General features: G+C 39.8%; 1 protein-coding gene across 4 annotated transcripts in view; it reads right to left on the bottom strand.

Annotated features, from left to right (window-relative positions):
- The window catches only part of LOC131254763 (protein MLN51 homolog), a 31,653-nt gene extending 10,541 nt beyond the window's left edge, over positions 1–21,112 (bottom strand). For 3 of the 4 annotated variants that reach the window (XM_058255496.1, XM_058255494.1, XM_058255500.1), the window contains exons 1-10: positions 20,371–21,110; positions 19,040–19,142; positions 18,686–18,891; positions 17,717–18,573; positions 17,145–17,259; positions 15,657–15,782; positions 11,901–11,953; positions 11,713–11,758; positions 11,408–11,480; positions 11,243–11,320 (exon numbers count right to left, since the gene is read on the bottom strand). In XM_058255496.1, coding sequence (XP_058111479.1) covers positions 11,453–11,480; positions 11,713–11,758; positions 11,901–11,953; positions 15,657–15,782; positions 17,145–17,259; positions 17,717–18,573; positions 18,686–18,891; positions 19,040–19,142; positions 20,371–20,870 — 2,034 coding nt within the window. In that variant the 5' untranslated portion in view covers positions 20,871–21,110 and the 3' untranslated portion in view covers positions 11,243–11,320; positions 11,408–11,452. Of the gene's footprint in view, positions 1–11,242; positions 11,321–11,407; positions 11,481–11,712; positions 11,759–11,900; positions 11,954–15,656; positions 15,783–17,144; positions 17,260–17,716; positions 18,574–18,685; positions 18,892–19,039; positions 19,143–20,370 lie in introns of all 4 variants that reach the window. The other variant, XM_058255503.1, reaches the window with a different exon arrangement.
- Positions 21,113–26,756: the final 5,644 nt, after the last annotated feature.

Genomic DNA, 26,756 nt, shown 5'->3' with positions numbered 1-26,756 from the left:
CTTATTGTTACCCAACTTCCTCTTCTATTTTGGCTTAATACCACTCCCGACTACAACTAACCATAACTGTTTTGAATGCCAAATGAACAAAACATTGAACCAAAGAGTGAACAAAATCTCCTAGTTGAATATGATTCCCAATGATTTAGTCCAATATTAAATTGGAAGAAGTGACTAAAGACTCGAAATGAGCAACCACAAGCGTAAAAGTGTGAAAATTATCTCATGACTTGCTTGCTTGGCTAAGGCATGCAATACATGTTTGGCTGGGGCTTCAGTACTAGGACGGACAATGCCAACACGTGATTGTTCTCAATGTGAGTCTCTACCATGGGTGGTTTCCAAGAGTCCACGTAAAATAGGAAGATTGATGCATGGTGGGCAGCCGATTTAAACTTTTGCCAATCTACTGTCTAAGGTCGGACCTTGAATTACAGGGAGAACAATAAAAGAGGACGATGATGACCAGTGTTCGAGTTGTTGGTATCGCTACAAGTTTCGCTGGCCGGAGATAAAGATATAATATCATTATCGCCAATAATATTGCCAATAACTGGAAATGCAGGGAAAAAGGGGCAAACATGGAGAAAATGGTGGAATTTTTTAGTGAAACTTCAGGACATGCCGAAATACACATATTTACATATTCAGGAATGAAAAAATTGCAAAAAGAATGCATTAAATTAAAAGTTTCCATTTAATGGGGGCCAAAAGGCATGCGTCGTTGTAAGAAATCACTCAAATAGTAACCAAAATGAGTTTATATAATAAAAATGCAAGCTTACAACAATTAAGACATGCAAAAGTAAATGAATTTAAAAAATACACATTTGTGGTCATGTTTCATCCCCAGATAAAGTGACGAGGTGGCTCGTAATCATTATCCGAATCCCGTGGCAGTTGAGAGTAGTACTATTGCCCAACAAGTTGGCAGTACTATTCCCAGGTCACCAAGCTATGTGGACCCATCATGATGGTGTGTTGTATCCATACCATCCAACCATTTGCAGAGATCATTTTATGCGTGAGAAAATGAATGGGATAGATCTAAAGTTAAAGTGGATCCACCATAGAAAACCGTGGGAGCAATCACACCCACTGTTGAAATATTTATAGGGTCCACCATGATGTATTTTTGAGATCCAACCTATTCATAAGTTAACATTGAGATAAATGAAGTGAAAATAAAAATATCAGCTTGATCAGAAACTTCTGTGGCCCCTAAGAAGTTTTGAACGCTGGATGTCACTGTCCCCACTGTTTTCTATGGTGGGGTCCACTTGAACTTCAGATCTATCTCATTCTTTTTCTCATGTCATAAAAATCTCTCTCCAAATTAATGGATGGTATGGATACAACACATGCATCATGGTGGGGTCCACATAGCTCAGTGACGTCACATCAGTAGCAATTTGGGTTAGCCACCCCACTGGGGATGGATACCAAGGCCTCAAGTGTTGAAATGAGGTATCTCTACTCAGTCTGCCAATTGAGCTATGGATCTGGGTGTCTTCGGCTACGGCTTTTGTCAGTAGCCAATCCAGAAATCGGATTAGCTACTGAGTTACTCAGTACGCTCTAAGTTGGGCCCACTGTGAATTTATGTGGTTTATCCACACCTTCCATCCGTTTTTCCATATCATTTTAGGCGTTGAGCCCAAAATTGAAGCTTATACAAGTCTCAAGTGGACAATACCACAGGAAACAGTGGAAATAATGATTTCCACCCTTGAAACCTTTCCACATACAACAGTGATGTTTATTTTTCATCCGCGCCCACGCCCATGCAGCGCAGGACTAAGATTTCCTTTCTGCGTTGCAAGCTCAGGTGGGGCCCGCTGTGATGTTTGTGAAAAATCCTCCCCGTTCATCTGTTTTGTGAGTTCATTTTAAGACATGATGCCAAAAACGAACCGTATCTAAAGCTCAAGTGAGCGTAAAACGTGATAATTAAACATCCATAGTTGAAATATTCGTGGGGCCACAGAAGTTTTGATTCATGCCAATATTTTTGTTTTCAATTCATCTCAATAGTAATGACGTTTTTAACGGTATAGATGGCATCTAAACATCACTATTGAACCCAGGAAGGTTTCAACGGTTGGAATTTCCCTAACCACATTTTTCCTTTAGTATGGCTCACTTTGAGCAGTTGAACGTGAACCAAGAAGGTTTCAACTGTAGGGTCCACCGTGATTTATGTATTTTATCCACTCCGTCCATCCATTTTAACAGATAATTTTAGGTCTTGAGCCTAAAAACGAAGTATATCCAAACCTCAAGTGGACCACACCGTAGGAAACAGTATGAATTGAAATCTACCGTTGAAAATTTCTTGGGGGCCACAGAAGTTTTGGAACAAGCTGATATTTGTGTTTTCCCTTCATCCATGTCTGTGTGATCTTATGAACAGGTTGGACGAGAAATAAACATCATTGTGGGCCCTAGAAAGGTTTTAACGGTGGAAATCATTATTCCAACTGTTTCCAATGGTATGGTCCACTCGATCTTTGGGTATGCTTAAATTTTGGTACCCCTAAAGTAAGATGGAAAAATGGATGGACCGCATGGATCGACTAGATACATTCTCGGTGGGCCCAGCAAAATGTACTCGGTACGTTAACAGCGTACGGAACCACGTACGCGATCGCATTTCACTCGCCTGATCCCCAATTTACGCTCGCCTAATCCCCAAATTCCAAAAATCCCTCTCAAATTTCAAAATTTCATCTCCTTCCCACCAATTTCTCCAAAATTTCAACCGAAAATCCCTCTCCCTCATCCCAAATAAGAAAAAAAAACCCTCAAGATCTTGCCCCGCAAGCAGATTCGAGAAGTTGCAGGACTTTTCGACGGAAAAAAGGAAATTTTTGGAGTTGAATCTTACCGGAAATTGCCGATCTGCACTCAAGGCTGTGAATTCGCGTCTTCCTCCAGATCCGAGCAAAAAAACAAGTATTTTTTGGGTTTTTATTTACATTTTATCGCCGACAACTACCCCTTTTATCGACAAAGGGGGGTTGTTGGCTACAGTTCTCACCCGTGGTTGGTGGGAACAACGAAATATCGACGATATTTTGAAAATACCGATAATCCGGCAAGATTATCGACGATACTTGGGAGCGATTCGAAAAAATGGGGTTTCGGTGTCGCATAGCCGACGACACCGATATTATCGGCGATATTTTGATAATATCGCCAATATTTTATACAGTAATGATGACTATGATGATGAGTTTGCAATCATAAGCCAAATGAACAATACATCAAATCAAGAACCTAAGCTATTTATCTCAAACCCAAAAATGGGAACAAATACACAAGAAGGGACACCAATATTTTTTTTTCTCTCTCTTTTCTTTTCTTTTCTTTTCTTTTGTTTTTTTTTTTTTTTTGGTTTTGTCATGCTAGGTTCACGTGGCTAGTTGGATGGATAGTGTTAATGATTGATAATTTGAGAAAGAGGGGCCTTGTTATCATTAATGATTGCCTTTTATATTGGCACGATGAGGATTTGGTGAATCATCTTTTTATTCATTGCCCGTTCTCTAGGGAAGTGTGAGGAAGATTCTTCGGGCTCTTCGGTGTTTCTTGGGTTTGCCGAGATTGATTGATGGCCTCTTCAGGCAGTGGCACATACGTGGTCATGGGATAGGTGGTTCAACTGTGTGGAGACTCCCTCCTTCCGGGTTATGGGCTATTTGGTTGGAGTGGAAAAACAAATGCTTTAGGGACAGGTGTGGCAGTCCATAAGGAGTCCTTTTTTAGCTAAATCTAGTGCCGCTTTATGGACAGGTGTGGCAGTCCGTAAGGAGTCTTTTTTCGAGCTAAATCTAGTGCCTTTGAATGGGCAGTGGCTTCGCATATAGTTGAAGCCTCTAATTAATTGGGTTGTAGTGTGTGTTGTGGGTTCTTTTTTCCTTCTTTTTTTCCTTGACTTTTCTTTGTATTCTTTCAGCTTTGCCACTTCATTAATAAATTGTCATCCTTCAAAAAAATAATTTATGGTCCAAACTGGAATAAGATACAAAGAGCGCCAAAAACCACAAATAAGCCAGAAATAAGACCATCATTTCCACGCACTATCTATTCATATGGCATTTTAAATTGGGAATCATGATTGGCAAACCCCAAAGGATAACCAAGACATGAAAAGAACATATCATCGTTGTTATCATCATCTAAAGCCTTATCCCAACTAATTGGGGTTGGCTACATGAATACTTATCCGCCATTCCACTCTATCAAGGACCATAACTTCAATTAGACCACAAGTAGTCTAATCCTTTCCTACTACCTCCGCCCACACCCTTTTGGGCCTTCCCTTACCCTTTTACAGCCTTCGATTTGTACAAACTCACTCCTAACTGGAGCAGTTCTCCATTACACATGATAGAACCATCTAAGTCTTACTTTCCATCAACTTGTTACCTATTGGTGATAGTCCTAACTCCTAAATTTCCTCTAATGCATTCATTTCTAATTCTATCCTTCTTTGTCTTGCCACTCATCCATCTCAATATCCTCAATTCAGCTACACTCGTCCGATACACATGTTCCTCTACTAGCCAACATTTTGTCCCATAAAGCATGGCCAGTCTTATAGCCATCTAATAAAATTTCCCTTTCAGTTTGAGTGGTACACAACAATTACATAGAACTCCAAAGGAACTTCTCCATTTCTTCCACCCCACTTGAATTCTATCGCACATTCCTTCCCAAACTCTCCACTCACAGAAATTATCAACATAAGGTACGGAAAGTGGTCCTTTTGGGAAACTACTTTTTTTTTTTAAAAAAGATTTTTTAATACACTTCTTGGTCAAGAATTTTTACTAATTCCTCATTCCCACTCCTATCGCTACTAAATTTGCACTCTACATACTATGTTTTTGTCTGATTAATTTTAAATCCTTTAGATTCTAAAGCACCTCTCCTTTTAAATTTCACCAGCTAGTTTTTAGACAGCCCATTAATTTCATTCCCTTTCTCCAACCTTTTGATATAAACATCCATAACCATTAACCTATGTTATGCGGCCAAGATCTCACCGGGTATCACCTTGATCATTGTCTTCCTATAAAAATAAAAATAAAAATCTATTCGGCTTGTATATGATACACATTTGAAAGTTATTAAATGTTCATCTCTCTTTTTTAAAGTATGTGTTTGCTAGAGCTAGATTGCATGCCATAGTGAAATCAAGGATAACTACCACCATCTTATTTCTTCTTCCAAAACCATATCCTCCATGTACCCTCTTATATCCTCTACTTTCTTTTCCTACATGACCATTTAAGTCACCTCCTACAAATATCCTCTCCATTTGGAATTTCTTATATTAATCCATCTCCTAGAATTGTCGCTTGATTATATCATCTAACCCTACCTATGGTGAATGTGTTAATAAAATTAATGATCTCATTTCCGAACATAAGTTTTTTTTTTTTTTGAGAGAGAGAGAGAGAACAAAAATATTTATTAGAAAGCTTACCCAAAGGCAGGAAAAGAATACAACACTACATTAATTTGCCACCCAAAAGGAAGAAGCTGCCACGACTGACTTTACATGAGGAACGCAATCCCCAACAAGATCCATAGGACCATAACTATCCGTATCGCCTTGGTCTCCATTGATCTCACATTTCTGAAACATCGCTCATTGATGCAAGACAATTAACCACTTGCTCTAGAAGCTCGAACTAACAGATCATGGCAAATTAATCCCTTTATCTCATAACCCAGGCCCCAAATCCATGGGTTAGGTCATTGGCCGAACCCTCCTCGTGGGCCCCAAATCCATGGGTTCCAACTCACATGAGCGACCCATTTCACACGGGCCTCAAATCACATGGGTTATGCAGGGTCGTCCACCCCAAGTATGCCCCCACATCCCACAGGCCGCCCCACTCGAGCCCAGTATGAAAATGCACACGCATTAATCACTCCCGGTGAGGAGTCTCGAATACGAGACCTCTTGCTCGGATACCAATTTGATGTAGAATAATTAACCACTTGATCTAAAAGCTCGAGCTGATAGAGTATGGCGAATTAATCCCTTTATGTCATAGCCCAGGCCCCAAATCCATGGGTTTCACCTCACACGGGCCCCAAATCACATGAGTTCTACGGGCCACCCACCCCGAGTGTGCCCCCGCATCCCAAAGGCCACCCCACTCGAGCCAGTGTGAAAATGCCCCCGCATTACTCATTCCCAAGGTGTTCCGTATCCGTTATGATACACTCGTAAAGGCCGATACGTATAGGTAACGGCTATGACCGTTACGCGATACTAAGGTGAAACGGGGCAATTGGTTTTTTGGGACCGTATTGGCCGTTACGGTGGTCGTAAAGGCCATTACAGGGCATAACGACCGTTACCCCTGTAACGGTTGAAAAACAGCCACTTTTTTTTTCCAATTTAAATACCCCTTTTTTTTAATTACTTTTCTCATTCTAAAAGCTCTCCTAGATCATTTTACAATAGATTTCGACCACTCTTACTATAGTTTTTAATATTTAAATCGTAGATTGAAGTGATTTGAGCGAATAGAAGCTCCAATGACCTCTTTTTTTTTTCAAAAAATTGAAAAGGTAGTATTTATGTATTTTTTTCTTATTTCTAGTTTTAATGCTTGATTGTGATGTGTAAATATTAGATACATATAATCATATTCACAAATTCATTAGATAGCCCGATACAACATTCTCGCCAAAGAGTGGACCGTTACACTACCATAAACATATTCAAAACAAAAAATAAATACATATTTGGAATATTTATATTATTCTTGATTTTCTAAATATTTTTTCAAAATGTTTAGGGGATTATAAAATTTACAACCATTACAGTGGTCGGAACAGTCGTTACGCCCCCGTATCGACTGTTACAGCCGATACCCGTATCGGTAATGGTGGTGACCGTTGCGGCCATCGTTATCGATACGGAATACCTTGCTCAATCCTCTCTTTTTAGATTGCCCACAGAGTTGCCATAATGATTAACCTCCAAATAACTTAACTTAATTTCTCATTTCTTCCTCTGTGCCAAGCCCAAAGAACAATTGACACAATCCAACATGACCCAAGCCACATGAGACTCCAGGAGGAAGTGATGCCGCACTTTCCAAGCAAAGGCACAATGGTTGAATAAGTGGCTAATTGTTTTGCACCTTTCATATGCATCAAACAAATATTTAGGAGGATTAGGGATCTACGTTGTAGATTGTCGCTGGTTAGAATTCTCTTTCACCCAACTAGCCATACAAACACTGCCACACGAGGGGCCCAATAGCACCAATGGAGATACAGATGGGAAGGGCCTTGGGAATTGCTTGAATCAGAAATGAAACTGACGAAAGAAGCCACTAAATTTTCCAGAGCTATGCCCTTTTCCAAATCACCGAGTCCTCAAGGGGAGAAGGCGCAACATGCTTGAGGAAGCCCAGCAGACCTGTGAACTCTATTGTCTCATCATCAAATAAGCTTCTATGGCAAGGAAGACACCAGACTATAAAACCGTCACCAAAAAGTATTTTGGAAAGCCTAGTCACCGCACCAGATATCCACCTAGAAACGAGTCCAGTCCCCTTCACCAATAGCGAATGATATTCATGTCCTTACCAAGTGTTTTGTCGACACAATAGCTTTCCATATGCCAGAGGCACAGTAAAGACATGACTACTTAATGAACCACACTCCCTCTTGAACCCCATATTTGTTTACAATGATCTCCCTCCAAAGGCCTCCCAATTCAAAACCGATCTTCTAGTGCCATTTCCCACAAAGTACCATGCTCCTCCCATTTCAGAAGATGAAATATCCAACTATCATGAGAGCCTTTCCATAAAAAATCCCTCCTCAACTTTCCTAGCCACTTTGGCACTGAACCGGGGCACTTAAAAAAAAGAGAGAAAATATACCGGCATATTTGAAAACGTTGTTCTAAGGAGAGTTAGCCTCCCTCCCAAAGATAAATAATGGCATTTATAATTGGCTAGCTTCCTTTCGATTCTCTCAATCACCCTATGCCATGAGTTGCAGGCCTTCCTAAGCAAAGAGGAAGACCAAGATACATAGAGGGAAACAAGCTCATCTTACAACCAAAAACTTGATACATGGATCCCCAACATTTCACTTTTTGCCACATTTACCCTAAGCCTGGAGACCACTCCGAAACAAATAATGATTTTACAAAGGTTGCCCACCAAAGTCTCATCCGCATTGCAAAACAATATCGTGTCAACTGCATATTAAATATGGCTAACTAAAGGGCTATCAACAGATACTTTGAAGTTGCTATGTCGTTATCCTCCCCCTTGGACAACATCCTGCTAAGAGCGTCACCAACTATCACAAATAGATAGGGAGAGAGGGGACCACCTTGCCTTAGACCCTTGATGCCTTGAAGAACCCCTTTGGCAATTCATTAACCAGAATAGAGAAGGTAGCCCGATTGCACACATGATTGCATCCAATTCTTCCGCTTCTAGCCACACCCCACCCTATCCAACATATCATCTAAGAAGTCTCACTCGACGTGATCGTAGGCCTTTTGAAGATCGAGCTTGCACACCAATCCGCTTTTCTTCTCTCTATATCTGGAGTCGATACATTCATGAGCTATAAAAGCCATGTCCAGAATTTGTCTTCCCATAACGAAGGCCCCTGATTGTCGGCAACAACTTTAGACGACACATCCCGAAGTCATAGAGCAAGAGTTTCTGCAGGAATCTTGTACAGGCCCCCTATCAGGCTCATAGGGAAGAAATATTTCAATTGTTCTACTCTTTCAAGCTTAGGGATAAGGCCATAAGGGCTATGAAGGAAAGCTCCAATGTACATTGAGAGCCTGCTACACTCAGCAAACTCTATCAAAAATTCCATAACATCCTTTTTCTAGCATGCGCCAAAAGATCTGAAAGAAAGAGATGGGGAGCCCCTCGGGGCCTGGAGCTTTCAATCGCAGCCTTCACCTCTTCGATTGTAAATTGTGCCTCAAGGGAAGTAGCATCTTCCTCCGTTACCTTTTGAAATGAAATTAATCAAGATGTGGCTTGTTCCAGTGGTTGGTGGATAGCTAGTTTTTATAAAAGGAAACTGTGGCATCGCAAGTCTTTCCTTTATCTAAAGTTATTTCACTTTTAACAATCAAAGAGTTGTTACGATTGCTTCTTGCCCGTGCACTCACAATACTATGAAAGAAATGAGTGTTTCTGTCTCCTTCCTTTAGCCACACCACTCTTGAGCATTGCCACCACTGGATTTCCTCTTCCTTGGACCGATCAACATACTTGTGAAGCAATGTGGCCCCTTTTTTCTTTATCATCCTCTAATAAAGCACCAGATTCCTCCCAGAGGTCCAGCTCATGAATCTCTGAGGCCATTTCATCAAATTCAGCCTCACTGGACCCAAGGACTTCCTTTTTCCAAATCTTACTTCTCTCTTTCAGCATTTTGAGCTTTCTGCATAAACGAAACCCCGCATATCCTTCGACATTTAGCGATCAGATCTTTAAACCCTTCAACACCAGCCCAAGCCAACTTGAATCTGAAAGGTTTGGGGCCCCAGTTGTCTGCAGGCACTTCAAGTACAATCAGACAACGATCTAACACGGTTCTTTGCATCCCTCGTTGACACACTAAAGGGAATTTCTCAATCCAGTTGGGAGACACAAAAAATGTGTCTAATCTTGACATGATGGTGTTATGTTGTCCAGTAGTCCAGGTGAACTGAGCACCTAGTACTGGAAGATCCACCATATCGTGCTGTGCCCCCACTCAAAAAAATCTCTTCATGCTGTTGTTGACACGACTCTCATTAGATTTCTCGTGCACAAAGCGGACAACATTAAAGGCTACCCCAACACACCACGAAAAAAATCCATTGTTGCCTGATAAATCCAATTCAGTCCAGAACTGATTCCTTAAGGAACTCGAGCAAGAGCCATAGACAGCAGTAAAAATCCACTGTGCACCAGAGGTGATTTCCTGCAGCAAAATAGAAACAGAAATTGACCCCAAATCTTCATTCCAAGCTAGCCGCAGAAATAGCAGCGTCGATGGAATCCCACCCTTATTCTTGACCCATCATAAAGAATCAAGCATACCTCTATCTATAGCCTGCATCTTGCTTTCCTGGATGGTGATTATCTCTGCCTTGGACTTTTTGGAAATCTTCTTCATTTGGGCCCTTTTAAACTTGCAGCCCAAACGCTTGGTGTTGAGAGACAAAATAATCACTGAACACTTACTCTGCCTATTCTTCCCCTTTTCCCTCCATTAACTTTACTTGCTGAGTTGTAGTTGATAGAACAGTCGGGGCTAAGAAGTTCCCTCCGCCATCCCCTTGGGGACTTTTTAGGCCTCGTTAATTGCATTTCTTGCTGATTTTGAGTTGCTCTGCCCCTAAAAATTGCAAAAAGTTGAGAACACGAGCTCCATAGGACATCTCCCCCCCCCCTTTTTGAAGGACATCTACCATTATACCTACCCAATTTCTGTTATTGTCCTTTCCTATATACCAAAGCTTATATCTATCAATTTCTCTAGTTTTGCCTAACATCTACAACTTTATCCTTTAAATACCATTATCCCTACCCCATTTCTGTTATTGTCTTTTTCCTATATACCAAAGCTTATATCCATCAATTTCTCTAGTTTTGCCCACTTTCCACTATCTCATGAAGGCAAGCTATGTTAACTCTCCTTGGTTTCATCACATCTCCTAACTCCATACTCTTTCCTATCAATGTTCCTATATTCTATGGATCAAGACTAATCCTATTCTCCTGGACTAGCTTGTTTATTCGCATGAGTCAAGAATGGCACAGGAAGCCTTGCCTATTTCTCATAGCAACTGGGCATTGTTCAGCATGAGGCTTCTGGGGGAAGCCGTAACCGACCCTTGCCCATTTCTAACTACACTCAGGTTCTGATGCAGTGCATCGCTTACAAAGAACGCCCTAGCATGAGTTTAGAATGTCATATTGTTCGGATTCGTGTTGGAAGTTTTGGCATAAGTTCGACACTGGATGCGAACTTGATGCAACCCTCCTTTTCCCGGGTTGGGGACCAGCAATGGCAATGAGAGCATAAAATTCCGACAGGCACATTGTAATAGACTATTACATAGGTTGATTACAATCAAGGGTTATCTAATAGTCCATTACATAGGTTGATTAAGATCCATAAAAAGAACATATCAGGAGGAGAATTCCTAGTTGTAAATAAGAACATGTACCTAGCATATCTTTGGATATAAGCTGCCCAGAGTGCTCCAGAACAAAAGCTGTGATCACAAAGGGCTGGGGAAGTAGGCCTGCCTCATAAAACACAAACATAACTGAGAAAAAGTGATAGCTAAATCAAGCAGGATAGCAAAATGGCTGAAATTTTGGAAACTCACCTTTAGCTGCTTATTCAAATACCACTCAATCTTATGTATGTACTTTCACGGGCCAAAGTTCATCTCCGAGTATCTGCAAAAGCAGCAATTCTGGTAAACAAATAAAAGAAATAATATATAAACGCATAGCAAATAACAGCATTATCAACAAGCTGCAAATCTATTTATTAACAAGAAGAAGATGATGATGGTGATGAAATCAATTGAGTGGAGATCTGTTGTTAAAATTAGCTCTACTTAATTTTGAACTGATCAAGAATAACTATCTTTCAAAAAAAAAAAACTGATCAAGAATAACTACTTGCCTGCGAGGCTTGTTTTGCCTTTGACCAAATTCATCATTTACAAGCTCTGAAGAAAAGGAGATCAACAACCAATTCAGTTAAAATACAATATAATGCACAGGAACCAATAAATGACAGACAGGTGCAAGTCAAAATGTCAGATCAATGAATGTACAACCCAACAAAGAAGGCAACATCAAATGCTTTACCAGGTCTTTGTGGAGGCTTCGACACGTTATTAGGTTTGTTAGTGCTTGCTTCTCTGTGACACAGGAATCAAAGATGAGATTCTTTAAAAACATTGAAATTAGAAAATTCACAGGAACCAAATCACTGGAAGCATGCTAACATTACAATATCAAAAGCATCCAATCCTGCATGTTGTGCACGCTTCCCCAATGTTTTAAATAGTGCATATAGCGTAGCAGTAGCATACCTAGATGGCGTAGCAGAGCTACAACACTATGCAGCACACCAAAATAGTGACTCCCACATAGCGTACACTATTTTAGGCTTGGTATGCACTGTAGCATTTAGCATAGGAAGCGTACACTATTGTGCGAGTGCATTTTAAGCTTAAAACTCAAAAAGTTTTACGTTAGCTAAGCACAATTTGAAAACTGGTGGTGACTCATTCTCCTCACCCGTGGCATTGATGTACCAGCTATCTTAGACCATCCAAACTGGGGATGGAACATATCTCTAGAATCATACATGCTCCACCAAGTGTATGGTTGAAGAGTTACAACCAGTTTTGAATGGTGTAAAACTAAAACAGGATGCCAACACATAAAAACAAAGACTTTTCGATTTCCCTCTTTCAAAAGCAACATTCCCTCTCTCACTGAAGTGAAATCCCTATTCCATCATTCAAAGCCCTCTTTCGGTTCTCTCAAGCCACATAATGATTGAAGACAAAAATTTAGAGAATCAAATGGCCCCGGAAGAATATCTCTTGGCTAAATTTTGAGCATTGGAGCCCAAACGAAGGCGAAGATAGATTTTCCCACTTTCAATGTTCGTACGGTTGAAGCTCAAGTTCTTCTTCCCCTTAAATCTTTAGTTATGAATTTTATTTCATTTTTGGATGCAGATTTAGGGTATTTTTTGCCTTTTTTTCATTTTTTCCTCCTTTTGGGAGGTCAGATCTACGCAACATCATAGAATAAGCTTGCAGTACAATCATTTGTTGTGTGGGGCCTACTGTGGTGTGTAGGGCATGCCATCCAACCTGCCCAGTCCATGTGAGCCACCACACTTCAGTGGTGGTTTTTGAGTGGTTCTGCGTTGTTTTTCATGCCATGGCCTACGTGATGGTTGGATACACCTAACTTTTTTCCTCCATGGCTATTTTCTCTAGACCTTTATTTTATTTTTTCCCAATTTTATTCTCATTTTATTATTTACCATATTTTTCCCACTATTTGAATTAAAAATGAAAGTATCATGTAGCTTACACTACATGCAACCTAGCTTATGCTACATGGGACATGTTTAAAACACTGCTCTTCCCACAACAATAGAATTATTCAAAACAGCCATGAACTGGAAATGAAGGAATCTAGATGAAGCAATTGCAATGAAAGAAAAGCTTCTGATCAGCACTCATGGGTCAGGCATGGGAATATTAAAATTCCAGTTTCTACAGGGATGTACCACATTTCATAATGAGATGAATTTTCTACTACGCTATCTGGCCTATAGTTAGAAGCAGTATGAAGGGAAGCAGCAACATATTCGGGTGCAGGAGCAGGGAACCATTTGTTTCGAAATGTTAGCAAGCGAACGTAACTACTAAGCAGGAACACAATCCGAAGCATGATTCAAAGCAGGAGCAACGCCTCAATAGAAGGCTCGTGCAAGTTCTTGGTACAAAAGGCTTCGTGACAAGATCACTTCATAACAGTGTTTTAAACAGCGCGTAGCATATAGCATAGCGTTTGGCCCTATAACGTGTAGAGGGCTACATAGCGTATAGCATAAGCTACATGATACTTAATATTTTTTAATTAAAATAATAGAAAATTATGATAAATTTTACAAAATGCATAATTCCTATGAGTTTTTTTACCTTGAATCTCGATCGTCAACTACATATTTCCATGCAAAATCTTGTCTCTTTGCCTTCAAACCTCTCTAATGTGACCTCTTTTTTTATTGAAACATCACAAATTCACAATATGGACCACAATTTGGATGGTTTGGATTGATCTAAGTGCTCTATCCACGATATGGACCACAATTTAGATGGTCCAGAATAGATTGATCCAATGTAGTGCCAGGAGCGATGGGGATGAGTCCCCACCATTTTAAAATAGGTGTTGAACTAGCAAGGATATTTTCCGTAGCAGACACTGCGCTACATGCTCCGTAGCTTACGCTACGTAGCGTATGCTACAAGCGCTAGGGAAAACACTGCTTCAGAATACCAATGATTTGCATCAAAATCATGCATGTGCCAACTCTACCAACAGAATATCAATTCCATGTCAGGATGCACCGATGAAGGCCCACAACCGTGTGAGCTACAGGCTATAAGACACCATAGCAATGTAGGATACATCGTGTCTAAAGATGAAGTTACCAAAAGACATGTGATAAAGATAGAGAAATGAGATACAATTATTTTTTTCTCTTTTGCTTTATTACATAAATCAAAGAAGCACGCCAACTCTTTTGATCAGGTAGATAAAGAAGCACGCCAACTTTTTGTCCAACAAGGTATTTCCAGCCAACATACCGCATTTGTAGGAAGTTCGTACACGCAAAGAGCAAGTCCCACCATGAAGATCACCTGGCACAAAAATCATGCTGATCTGCATCAGGTGGGCCATTCCATTGGAGTCAATGGAAAACTGACAACTGGATTCAAAACCCAGTTATCATCCACCTAATGAACGGACTTCCTTAATTTTTGTGCCCAGTGATCTTCATGAAGGGGCCTACGATTTGCGTGGTACAGATGTCCTACAGAGAAGGCATGTTGGCAAGAGTTGGACAACAAGCAAGCGTATTTACAGCAGTACCTGACCAGTTCTCAAATTGGAATTGAAAATGATAACCATCCAGTTGAGACCATGCACCCCAGATTGGTCGATGCCTGGTGGGCTCACCAACAGACCTTCACATGTCAGGGTAGACATTCTTTGGTTAGGCAAATATGCCTAACCAACAATATCCATCAAGCAGCATAACCACCATAATGAAAATGTTTCCGGAAAGAGACATGTTGCCCACATTGTCCAAGATCGCCCCAGAATGGCCAATGCCAGGTGGGCTAACCAACAAACTTAAGGATGCGATGTTTTAAATAGCAGTAGTGTGTTGCGCAGCGTTTAGGCCTTTGTAGCATGTAGCGTAAGTAGCGTAGCATGTGGTGTAAGCTACACAATACTTCTACTTTTTTAATTTAAAAATAGAAAAAATATGATAAATAGTAAGAAGGAAAAAACAATATATATATATATATATGCCTAAAAGATGATTTATTTTTTCAAGTACAAGCATGTTCAAACAAGTTATTAATCATCATTTGTCAAAAGCCAATTCACATACACAAACCAAATCAAATTATTATCACATCAACTACCTTTTAGGCAAACTATAATTAATAACGTATAATTAAAACCACAAGTCACAAGTACGAAAAGAAATTAAAATTCTACAAGTTGAGAGTATTAAGTACAAAATATAAAATATAATTACCTCTTTTTAAAAAATGCAAAACATAATTACCGTTTATTTATAATAATAATAAAAAGGCATAGTGTACGCTGCATACGCTACGCATATACTACGAGTCTACGACCCTTACAGCGTATGCTACGGGGGACTTATGCCATTTGCTAACGCTACATAGCGTCATGCTATGCTACAGGGGCTATTCAAAACACTGTCGGATGCAACCCAAGCACACAAAAGTACATTGCAGAAATTAATCAAAATAGTGATAGAACTCGGCTTACTTAGAGCCACTCAAAGATGTCTGTCCTGATGGGCGACCGTAGTAACCACCATCAACAGCAATATAAGGTGAACAATAGGTTGCCCCCAGAGCTCCAGCTGCAGCAGCTCCCGCCAAGACTGGCACCCTGAAGATTGAGCAAAAAATGTTGACCATCGTTATCCCATTTACACGGCATACAGATGATGCAAGGAAAAGGGAAAAAAAAAAGGAGCATGCCACAGCAGCAAAGCAGCAATCGCTAGAAGAAATGAAATTTTTTAGAACAAACAATATATAGCTTGTGAGGCAATCAGTGGTTCCTTGAATATCACACATCCATAGAAAGATGATCGCTTCACAACTAAAATTCCAGTTTCAGGACTCAGGCCCTTCATTTCTGATCACGTAATTGGACGCTGTTCAAGAATTGCATCAACACTCAATAGTTCATCATGTCAGTACTAGCAACTTTTTTACTCGCCTCAAATAAATCAATGAAAGACTAAAAAACGAAAGTAGATCTTCAGTCCCACGCAGACTCCACTTGATCACACACCAGTCCCACATGGGCACACACAGGCTCCACGAGGACATACGCGTACGAGAGAATAGCTCATTTTTGCTTTAAAATAACAAGAACAGTAAAAATAGCCATGCTTAAGGGCTATCAGAGAGTAGTGTCTAAGGGCATTTTGGACATCTCCTTTATCATTAGGGTTTTTCTTTTTGTTTCAAGCCTATAGAAGGCCCTCTTTGGACGTGTGATTCTGTAGACTTTTATGCGATGAAAAATGTTTTGAGAACAAACTTATTTTCTTAGCAAGCGTTGCTCGTTGCCACATGGTGCCTTGATCTAAGCATGTGTTGCTAGGTCTCCTTTACATCATCTCATACTTGTGACTCATTTTAATTTTTTGATAGGTAAGTTGGGCCTGAATCAGAGACCTCAGTGTTGGAACACAAGTTGTCTACCACTGAGCTATGGGCTCATTCCAATAGATCCTCAAATCTGGACTCTTTCTAGATTTTAATTCGAAACGACCTTTGAATTCCATCACCTAGAATCGATGGTCAAAAGGTCCAATTTTTAGCAATCTGGTGTGCCAATTGCACCAGTAAACAAAGGAACAGAATCATCTACCATAGTACCATTCCAATCAGCTTGTTTACCTCGTAAATAAACCCTTGCATGAATAACCCAAGTCTTGTAACACTATCTTCATTAATGGGGGTGGTTGAAAGCTCAAACAGATACTTCGCAGTAGGTTTTTAAACTTTAACTAAAGAAGCCATATTACCACTCTAGTAATGGTCCTATATAGAACCTTGACTTAGAAAACATAATGCAACAAATATGGTCATCTTCCCCATGAATAAAAGAAACTCAATGAACTACAGGAAAATGATCGTCAGGAAGTAACAGTTGCTAATAAGCAAACTATGTATCATGTCATCTAATGGGAAAAATCATCACGAAATAGCAAAAACGGATAAGCAAACTATGTACCATGTCATCTCAGAATTTCCAAAGCCAAGCTGTGGTTGGGCAACGTATCCAGGAAGTGCCATGCCAACAGCAGGAACACCAAGACCACCATTATGCTGACCCCCAAATTGCATAACTGCATAAATGGAAATAGAACATAAGAATATCAACTATAAACTTAAATGAAATTGTAAACACAGCATAAGTTAATGTCTACTAAAAAAATTATTGAACATGTAACAGAGTAAAGCTCTCTCAACATTTTGTTGGTGCAGAATGATCATTTCTATATATAATTGCAGAACCACAATAATTAGCTTCTATGAAGTTGATGATTAAACAGGATGAACTGCAAGAATCCTGAACAAACTACATCAAGAAATTGTTATGGCCTATACCATGGAAAAATGGCATTCGAGGTCGACCCAAAAACAAAAGTATAAAAAGGGCACAACATTCAATAGCCGATCAACTTTTCAATGTGAGTGCCCAGTACTTGACAATAAAGCCAGAGTTGATAACAAGACCCTGAGCAAATTCATGAATGCTGGAACCTTATGGTGTTACTTGGGACAAGCTCACTGAAGCCTTACCTGGCAGGAGTGCCGGAGTGCCAGGAAAGTTTTGATCACCATGAGCAACACCCATGGCACCAGTAGCTCCAATAACTTGGGCTCCACTGTACAAAAAAGAGCCCCTTCCACTTCCCTGAATACTGGCTTTCCCCTTTCCAACCAAAGCAGTCTTAGATTTACTCGAACCTGGTGGAGATTCTATCTCTCCAACATCGGATGAATTGATTGACTGAGCTTGAGGTGGCGAGGAGGCCTGAGTCCCACCGACAGCATGCTGACCCAACTGCTGAGGAGAAGCACGTAAAGCAGGTTGAATGGCATTTTGAACTGCCCTTTGATGGACAACAGGGAGCTGTGTTTGTCCAAAACCTCTGTTGACTTGGTTAGGAGATGAGGAAGGCTGATGATTAAGTTGTGCTGAGATAGTTAGACCCCTCCCTTGAATCCTGGACTGAGGAGATTGTGTTGTGTTGACTGGGGAAGACGATCCGGAAGACTGCAATTGCAAATTGTTCAATGGTTTCCCACCAACTGGGCGAGTAGAATCAGCCATATAAGGCCTATCCTGGCCAGTAGGATGAACAACATTTTTCCCTCGCAGCAATGTACTGGAGTGGGACGTGGAGAAATTCTCCTCTATTGGCGCAGAAGAATGAAGGTTCCTATTGGTTCCTCCAGTTTGTGCATCCCTCTTCTGTGTTACAGAAATGTCTTGATTGGAAGACCCAGAGGGATAAAATGGAGGAGAGGCAGAGCTTAAGCTTGAGGCAAAAACATGCTTCCGAGGGATAAATGAGTCAGGTTGTGAATTTGAGGTATGAGCAGGTGCCCTCCCTGAACTAGCATTTGATGGGGTATCAAGTATTTTTCCAGACCTGCATGAGCAACACAGTGACGATAGCATGATTCAGATGTTATGGACGGGCGAAAATTTTCAATTTAAATAACGGAAAATGGAATTTTTTTTAAAAAAAAAAAATTGCTTACTGCTTATTTTGAGTAACAGACATCACACTATTGTTCTTCCCAGGAGGTTCATATCTCCTAGGCCCTCTCCCCCTTACGCTCTTGAAATTACGGTTTTGATTGTTACCATCATCATAAACTCTAGACCTGTTTCCTCTTACATATCCACGATCATGACCTCTGTATTTACCACGTCCTCTAAAATGACCTTTAGAATTCCTCCTCTCCTGAGAATTATAAAAGGTAGAATGTAGTTTCAGACAAATGTGCACGTGATTTCCAAACACAATCATTACTTCTATGCGATGCATTCTTGTTTCCCTGCCCTTAACAGAGAGGAATAAAATGCAAACATAAATGTTTTGATATAGTAACCTCGTCATAACCGGCATCTTGCAAATTCATCTCTTCAAATCTATCATGCACCCATTCCCGATTATCTTTGGACTCCCACAACTTCCGTCCACCAGGAGTGCGCCTTAACAAAAAAACAAAAAAAAACAAAAAAAAAATGATCAGAGTATTATATGAAGTCAAATTATAGCACCAGCAAGTGAACACGTGGTAGCATTAAAGAGGACCATTTATAAGAGCAATTAGAATAGTTGTATTACAGTATTTTCATGCAAATGAAAAACACTGTAAAGTGCAGTTTCTGACTGAACCAACTCAGCCAACTCAAATCTAAAGAAATGAGTTAGCTTCATGCCTTGATCAACCTGGGGTATTGGCCAGGTTTTGATTGGCTGAGTGCTGGTCTGATGTTCAGTTCATGTTTCATTCTTTCTCTTTAAATAAAATTCTTCATTATCCATGATGTAAAAATAAATATAAAAACTCAACTCAGAGCAGTCAGCTCAACTCAGCCCCCAATAGAGGTACATATCGAACCAACTTGGCATTAAGTCTGCTTGAGCTGGGACTGCTAAACCTAGCATGAGTTTGAACGAATTTGCAACATGTAAGGAAAGATCCATTCCAACACTCAAAATTTTACATTTGAAATTAATGACTTTACTTGTTGGCTAGTGAGTATGAAGCTAATGTTTCACAGAAGGTCACCTATTTTTCACTTGCAAAAAACAAGTTCAAAATTCCACTGACAGATGAAATATCAACAGTTAACCCTGAAGGAAGGAACACATCTCACTGTGTGTACAGATGACGACTTAAATTGGAACTAGAAAAAATAGGTTCAAATTTCCAATGAAGGCCAATACTAAAAGCTTTTAAATCTAACCCTTTCTATCCTGGTGACATTTAGGCCACTGCCCTTTCTCAAGGTGAGAATTGAAAACAGGTGAGACAAATACATCATTCCAAGATTTTCATAGTATAAATTCCAAAAATGCAGAAACAATCAGTAACTAACTAATGGCTAATGCTACTCCTCACTTCCAATGAACGTCTTTTCTCCAAATGAAGCCTAAGACTAATAACCCCAAAGAAAAGGGGACAAGTGAAATCAACACGAAAGCATATTTTGCAATTAGAAACACAAATCAAGCCTTGCCCAGATCCCCCATTATGAAATTTCCCTCTCCTGTATTCCTTCCTTTCAAGTCGCCTCGGACTCCACGGAAATTCAGCAAAAAAACACAAAAAATTGCAATTATTTGCAAACTAACATGAATTATACTGAAGAACCAAAAAAAAAAAAAGAGAGATGGAATCTTTAACAACAATTCAAACATTGAAAAATTCACCTGTGCCGCCCACCACCATTCTCCCTAAACCGATCATCATGCATGTAGAAAGCACCTGCAGTCGGCACAGCAAATGGCTCGCTCTCTTTCTTCTCCTCTTCTGCCCCTTGATTCTTCCCTCGAGAACCCGCCGCCACTGCTTCTCCGCTGGATTCCGCCACTGCCACTGCCTCCACCGCCGCCTCCGGAACCTCAAATTCCCCTCCTTCGTCTTCTAACTCCTCTTCTTCTTCCACTTCCTCACCTTCTTCTTCTTCTTCCTCCTCCTCCTCTTCTATCTCAGATTCCTCATCTTCATACCCTGGCGCTCCACCCTGACCATCTGATTCCCCGTCCGATGCGATCCCAGCCCTTGCTACCGGCTTCTTCTCTCTCCCCGCCTCCTCTGCATCTCCATCTTCGTCGTCACTCGCCTCTCTCCGCCGCATCGCCAGCGGCAGCACCGACTCCTCGGGATCGCTCTCGTACTCCGCCTCTTCCTCGCCTACTTCCACCGCCATCGCAGATTCCTCCCCAAAACCCTAACCCTAACCCTAGTTCTCTTCCAGATCTACAACCCAACCCCAGATTTCTTCGCTTTGACGAAGGGAAAAAAGGAGAGCAGAGACGGGAATTAGCTTCGAGGGGTATTTTGGGAATTCGATTCTTGAAAGAGGAGTTTCAACTCTCTGTTGATAATAAAAAGAGAGAAGAAAGAGAGGCCGAGTTCTACTTGGAGTCGAAGCTTTGCTTCTCCTGACGTACGAGAAATTTCTGAGCGAACTCCCTGCAATTTACACGTACACACGAGCCACACGTACCGAAAAGCAGAGACTCCCATCATGTAATCTCCACCGTCTACAGACCATGGTCCAGAAAGCATTTTCTGATCTTTGGTGCCGATACTTATGAAAAGAAATAAACGTTTTAAAGAAACCTACCGACGGTCCGGATACTGTGTACGTAAGTGGCCCACCTGATGATCCCATCGGACATAATTTTCAGTCATGGCATCTAGGCAGTGGGATATCCTGATGAGCGGCTCCGATCTCTCACACGCATGCATAATTTCGGCAGGGAGGAGTAGGAGGTTTGCTACACGTTCCAAGGTATGATCATGCCCGATCCGGGTCATGTTTCCATGATCCAAACCGTTTATATGACGATGGGTCATGACAATGGGGGAAAACCATTAAAAATCTAAGGTAATAATATATTCAACGTATAGATTATTTGACTCTTTTTCTTTGAATGTGGACGTACATACCATTAAACGGCTGTTTTGTGTCCAACTGATCAAATGTTTTTTATAGGAATAAGGGTCCACTGTAATGTGTATTATATCAACGGTTGTAATTGTTTTAAAATGGGGTAGACTCCAAGTGGACGGAGGAACGTAACTTTATAACATACATCTAGCATTTTGTAGCAAACATAGAAGATGCTACAATCCTGGGCGTTCATGTGGAGTTCGGATCGAATCATCTACTACATTTGTTTTACGCAACATGGAAAGCACCCAGACAATGCCAGGTCTACCATGTCCTATATTAAATTCAGCCATTTATAAAGTTAGCAACCTTATCTGAACAGCAGATAGAAATGAGTAGCTCGATCGACAACTCCAATGGCGACACGAGTGGGAAATTATTAAATATGATATCTCTAATTTCATGTAGTGTAGTCTACTGAGTTTTGGATTTTGCTGGATTTTGTATGTTTACTTCATCCGAGTTATTTAGACGTGATTAACGGGTTTGATGAAAACACACACTATGGTGTTCCCACATACAAAGTTAGGGTTGGCATCACATCCCCTCACTCCCTCATGTGAGGCCTATCTAAGTAGTGGATGTATCTTGTTCTTTTTTTTCAAAAGCTTAAAAATAAGGATAAAATCTGTAAAGGATTCCGATCATGAGTTGCATAGGTGGTTGTTTATATGCTTATATTTGGTTCCAAATCAAAATTATATAGAATTCATATTAATTGGAATCCATCTATTAATTGGAGTTATTGTGTAGATGGAATCAAGTGGAAAAAAAAATTATATTTTGATAAAAAGAGTGAAATCAAATATATTTTATGAATTCATACATGTGGCTCATTGTAATGTTTACGTAAAATCCACTACAATCACCAGGTGTGTCACCCTACTTTTAGCAGTGGAGCCCCAAAATTGAATAAGCCCATAATTCAAGTGGACCAAACGATTAGAAACAATATACATGGTAATGCTCACCTTTTAAATTGTTTCACTTCCTGCAAGCCATTGAATCACAGATGAGCTTGATTTTTTTCCTAGACTTGAATTTTATCTTGCCCTTTAACAGTTATGGTAGATTTTATATAATCATCCAGGTCAGCCTTGAAAGAATCAAGGGTAGGCATCACTCTCATAATTGTTTTTCTTTCATCTTGCCTGCGTAAACGATGGATTGGACTGATTTTTTTAACTTTATGGCTAAAATGGGGTAATGCACCTAATGATTAGGGTAAATTCCAGTTAAACATTAAGGTGGGGCCCACTGATTCATAAAGTGTATTTCTGGCCATTTTGATGTAGAAGATGATTCATGTTCCCATTTACGACTAAAAAATATTTTTACACATGGCCCATCACAATATTTATGTAAAATTCACCTCGATCACCAGGTTGGTCACCCCATTATAGCCACAGGGCCCAAAAATCAGCTTAGTCCATTATTTAGGTGGACAACACGATTAAAAATAATATATAGGACAACACTCACCTTTCAGATTATTTCCCTTCGTGTGGCCCTCCTGAATCATAAGTAGACTTGGTTTTTTTTTTTTTTTTGTCCTGGTGTTTAAATTTTGGCTTGGCATGTGATAGTTAGATTGTATTTCACATAATTATCATGGTAAACCCAAGGAGAATCAAGGATGTGAGCATCTCTCTCCTGACTATTTTCCTTTATGTGCCCCACCAAAATCACAATTCGGGATAATTTCTAAGACCTATGGCTAAAATTATGTGGTGCACTCGGTGATTGAGGTGGATTTTACTTAAACATCATGGTGGGCCACTATTCTTAAAGTGGATCTTTGGTGATTTCTAAGAATAATGTGTGCATGCCCCACCTAGTGACTTCGATGGTTGAAGATCGTACACGCTGTAAAACGCAAAAACTTTTTGTGATTCACATTGATTACCAACGAATCTATGCTACCAAACAACCCCTAACAAGAGTGCAAGGATGCACAAACCATGGACAGGGGAAAGGGAATTCCTACAACACCAAGCTCGGTAAAGCCCACGTTGATGTATGTGCTATATACATGCTTTCTATCTGTTTTGCCAACTCAAATTAGGGCATGAGCCTATAAATGAGGCATATCCAAACCCCAAGAAAAAGTGGGGATAATGATGTACCCCTAGTTGAAACTTTTTAGGATATGCCGCAATGTTTATTCACCATTTAGCCTGTTCATAAGGTTACTTATACATGGATGAATAAAGGAAAATTACAAATATCAACTTGATCTATAACCTTTATAGCAAAAAAAGGGGGGCTTTTAATGGTGGGCATTCAATTTTCAATAATGTAGTCCACTTAAGCTTTGGATATGCCTCCTTTTTTTTAGCTCATTCCCTAAAATGAGCTAGCAAAATGGATGGATGTAATGCTTCGGTTTTTGGAACCTGAGTACATGACTCGTTCTCCAATAAACCCGAGTGTTAACCTTTAAAATTCAGTCTAAATTTAAATCACTTCATTATTAATCAGAGTTAGTAGCAAATGTAGGTAGAGTAAACCATGCATTGTATGAAAACATTTCAGACACCATAAAAATCCAAATATGATGCCCATACAGGACTTAGAAAATCCCCAAATAGCAAAGTTTATTAAATAAAAACAAAAATCTATCATCTAATTGTGGAGCTCAATATGGGCCGCAGAGATCCCATCTAGCTCCTCAACTAATTGATCTGCCCTAGCAACCCGGTGAACAGCATCGGCCCACTCTACACCTGCATCAACTGATATGGTTTGATAGCGTCAATGGCTATTGCAGTGAGGGGTACTCTCTAATATTACATACTTATCATTCATAATCCAATATAAATCACAAAATATAAGAAGAGATATATTAAGCAACACAATTTAAAATCATGATCATATATTCAGAAATAAGCCAGTCAACATAATTTCAACATTAAAAAAATGTAATAGCAATTGTAATGCAAGTTTACGTGTGCAGATAGTCAAATAATCAATTATACATGTTTCTATTGCACTCGAAAATCACATTGTATGCAAACTCCGCAGAATGAATAAAAAATCAAGCTTTAAACCTCTACTTCATTGGAAAATCATATCGTATGTGAACACCGCAAGATGACTATAAAATCGATAAGTAAACTTCAGCTCCACCCGAAAATCACAATACAACTGAACACCGCAAGATGAAGAGATAATTAATATACAAACATCTACTTCACTCGAAAATTATATCATATGTGAACACCACAAGATAGCTAGAAAATCGATAAGCGAACTCTCACTCCACCTGAAAATAACAGTACTACTAAATACCGCAAGATGAAGATAGGATCAACATATAAACTCTGGACCACCCGAAAATCATATCATACGTGAACACTGCAAGGATGGTTAAAAAAATTAAAAAGCAAAATCACGCTCCACCCGAAAATTACAGTACGATTGAACACCGTAAGATGGCTAGAAAACCAACATACAAAACTTTACTTCACCCAGAAATCATATCATATGTGAACACCATAAGATGGCTATAAAATCAACAAATGAACTTCAGTTCCATTCAGAAATCACCATATGACTGAACACCACAAGATGAAGAGAGAATCAAAATAGGAATTCCGGCGTCATTCGAAAATCCTATGAACTCCATAAGATAACTAGAAAATCGACAAGTGAACTTTAGCTATACCTGAAAATCATAACGAACTCCACATAATGACCCAAAAATTAATAAAATATACGAATATAACCAACAAGCCATAAAAGAGCATCAATGTTCCATAAAAACATGAAGGGCAGATAAGCGATACAAGCCACATATGGCAAATATGTGGTCCAAGCCATATAAGGCAAATATGCGATTAAAGCTGCATAGGTCAAATATGGACCGCAATATGGTAAGTCCACAGCAAATCCTATTTAATCCATCAAATGATCAGAAATAACAATATCTAATCAATTAACATGTTATACAATTGAAAATAGCATGTGAACATCAAATTAATTGTGCTTGCCAAATTTAAAGAGACGTTCATTATCTAACACAGGAACCAATTGTGCAATATATTAGCATATTCATATAGTAAGATAAGTAGCTCAATGAGAGAAATCAAGGCATCATCTATGTCTAGATTGATGAATTTAAGTAGGAAGTTCAAAAGGTGAGTCCTCACCTTAAAGTGTATATTTATTTCTTACTTGGTTGGAGATCATTAAAGGATTCAAAACACTCGATTAACCTGGAACATCACATGTCAATGGTTATGACGGAATAGATTCGGATGCGCCCAAATAATCAAGGTTCCCAATGTGTATCTGAGTTAGATTCAAATTGGCACAAGTAGTTAAACTAAAGCATAATTTAAATCCAAGAAAACGTGTAATCTCAAATCCTAAATTAGTCACTAATTAGTTATAATGAACATTCTATATAAAGTAGGGCCTGCTTACCAAAAATCCAAGTCAACTTGGATCTAGCCCGGCTCGAAATGATCTATCATTACCAACAGAAATGATCTGCACCAATATCATTCACATACTTGCTACTAAGAAACTGACTAAATATTTGATTGCATTAAATTAGGGTTAGTCATTTCAGGAAGCTAAGTTAACTCACCTCAACCTAGATAAACTCATTTGGGCTAGGCGAGCTTCAACTGAGTAGACTCATTAGGCCCACTCTCTCTCTCTCCCCTTTTTTCTTCATTTTTCCTTCTTCTTTTCTTCCTTTCTCTTACTCTCCTTCTTTCCCCTTCCTTATTCTCTCTCTTTCTCCTCACCTCACCTTTTGCTAGAATGTCCAGCTAGACTAGGCCTAACTCGACCCCAACTTGGTAACCCTAACTTGGCAGCGAGTTAACTCAACCCCCAACTCGCTCCCTCCCTCTCATTTTCTATATTGTTTTTCTTCTTCCTTCTTCTCTCTCTCTCTCTCTCTCTCTCTCTCTCTCTCTCTCTCTCTCTCTCTCTCTCTCTCTTTTCTTCTATGCACTGTCCAACAACCCTGGACCAAACCTGAGCCTTGATCGTGCTTGACCCAGTTGAGTCGAGTCGGTGCAACAGCCACCGACCCACTCTTTCTTCCTCTCTATTTACCTCTTCCCTTCCCTCTCTTCTTCCTCTCACTCTCTCAACCAGAGAAACCCTCAGATAACGAGG

Source organism: Magnolia sinica, chromosome 1, assembly GCF_029962835.1.
Source record: "Magnolia sinica isolate HGM2019 chromosome 1, MsV1, whole genome shotgun sequence".
NCBI classification, from domain to species: domain Eukaryota; kingdom Viridiplantae; phylum Streptophyta; class Magnoliopsida; order Magnoliales; family Magnoliaceae; genus Magnolia; species Magnolia sinica.
The sequence above is the reverse complement of the archived record's forward strand: the minus strand, read 5'-3'. Positions and strand labels throughout refer to the sequence as shown.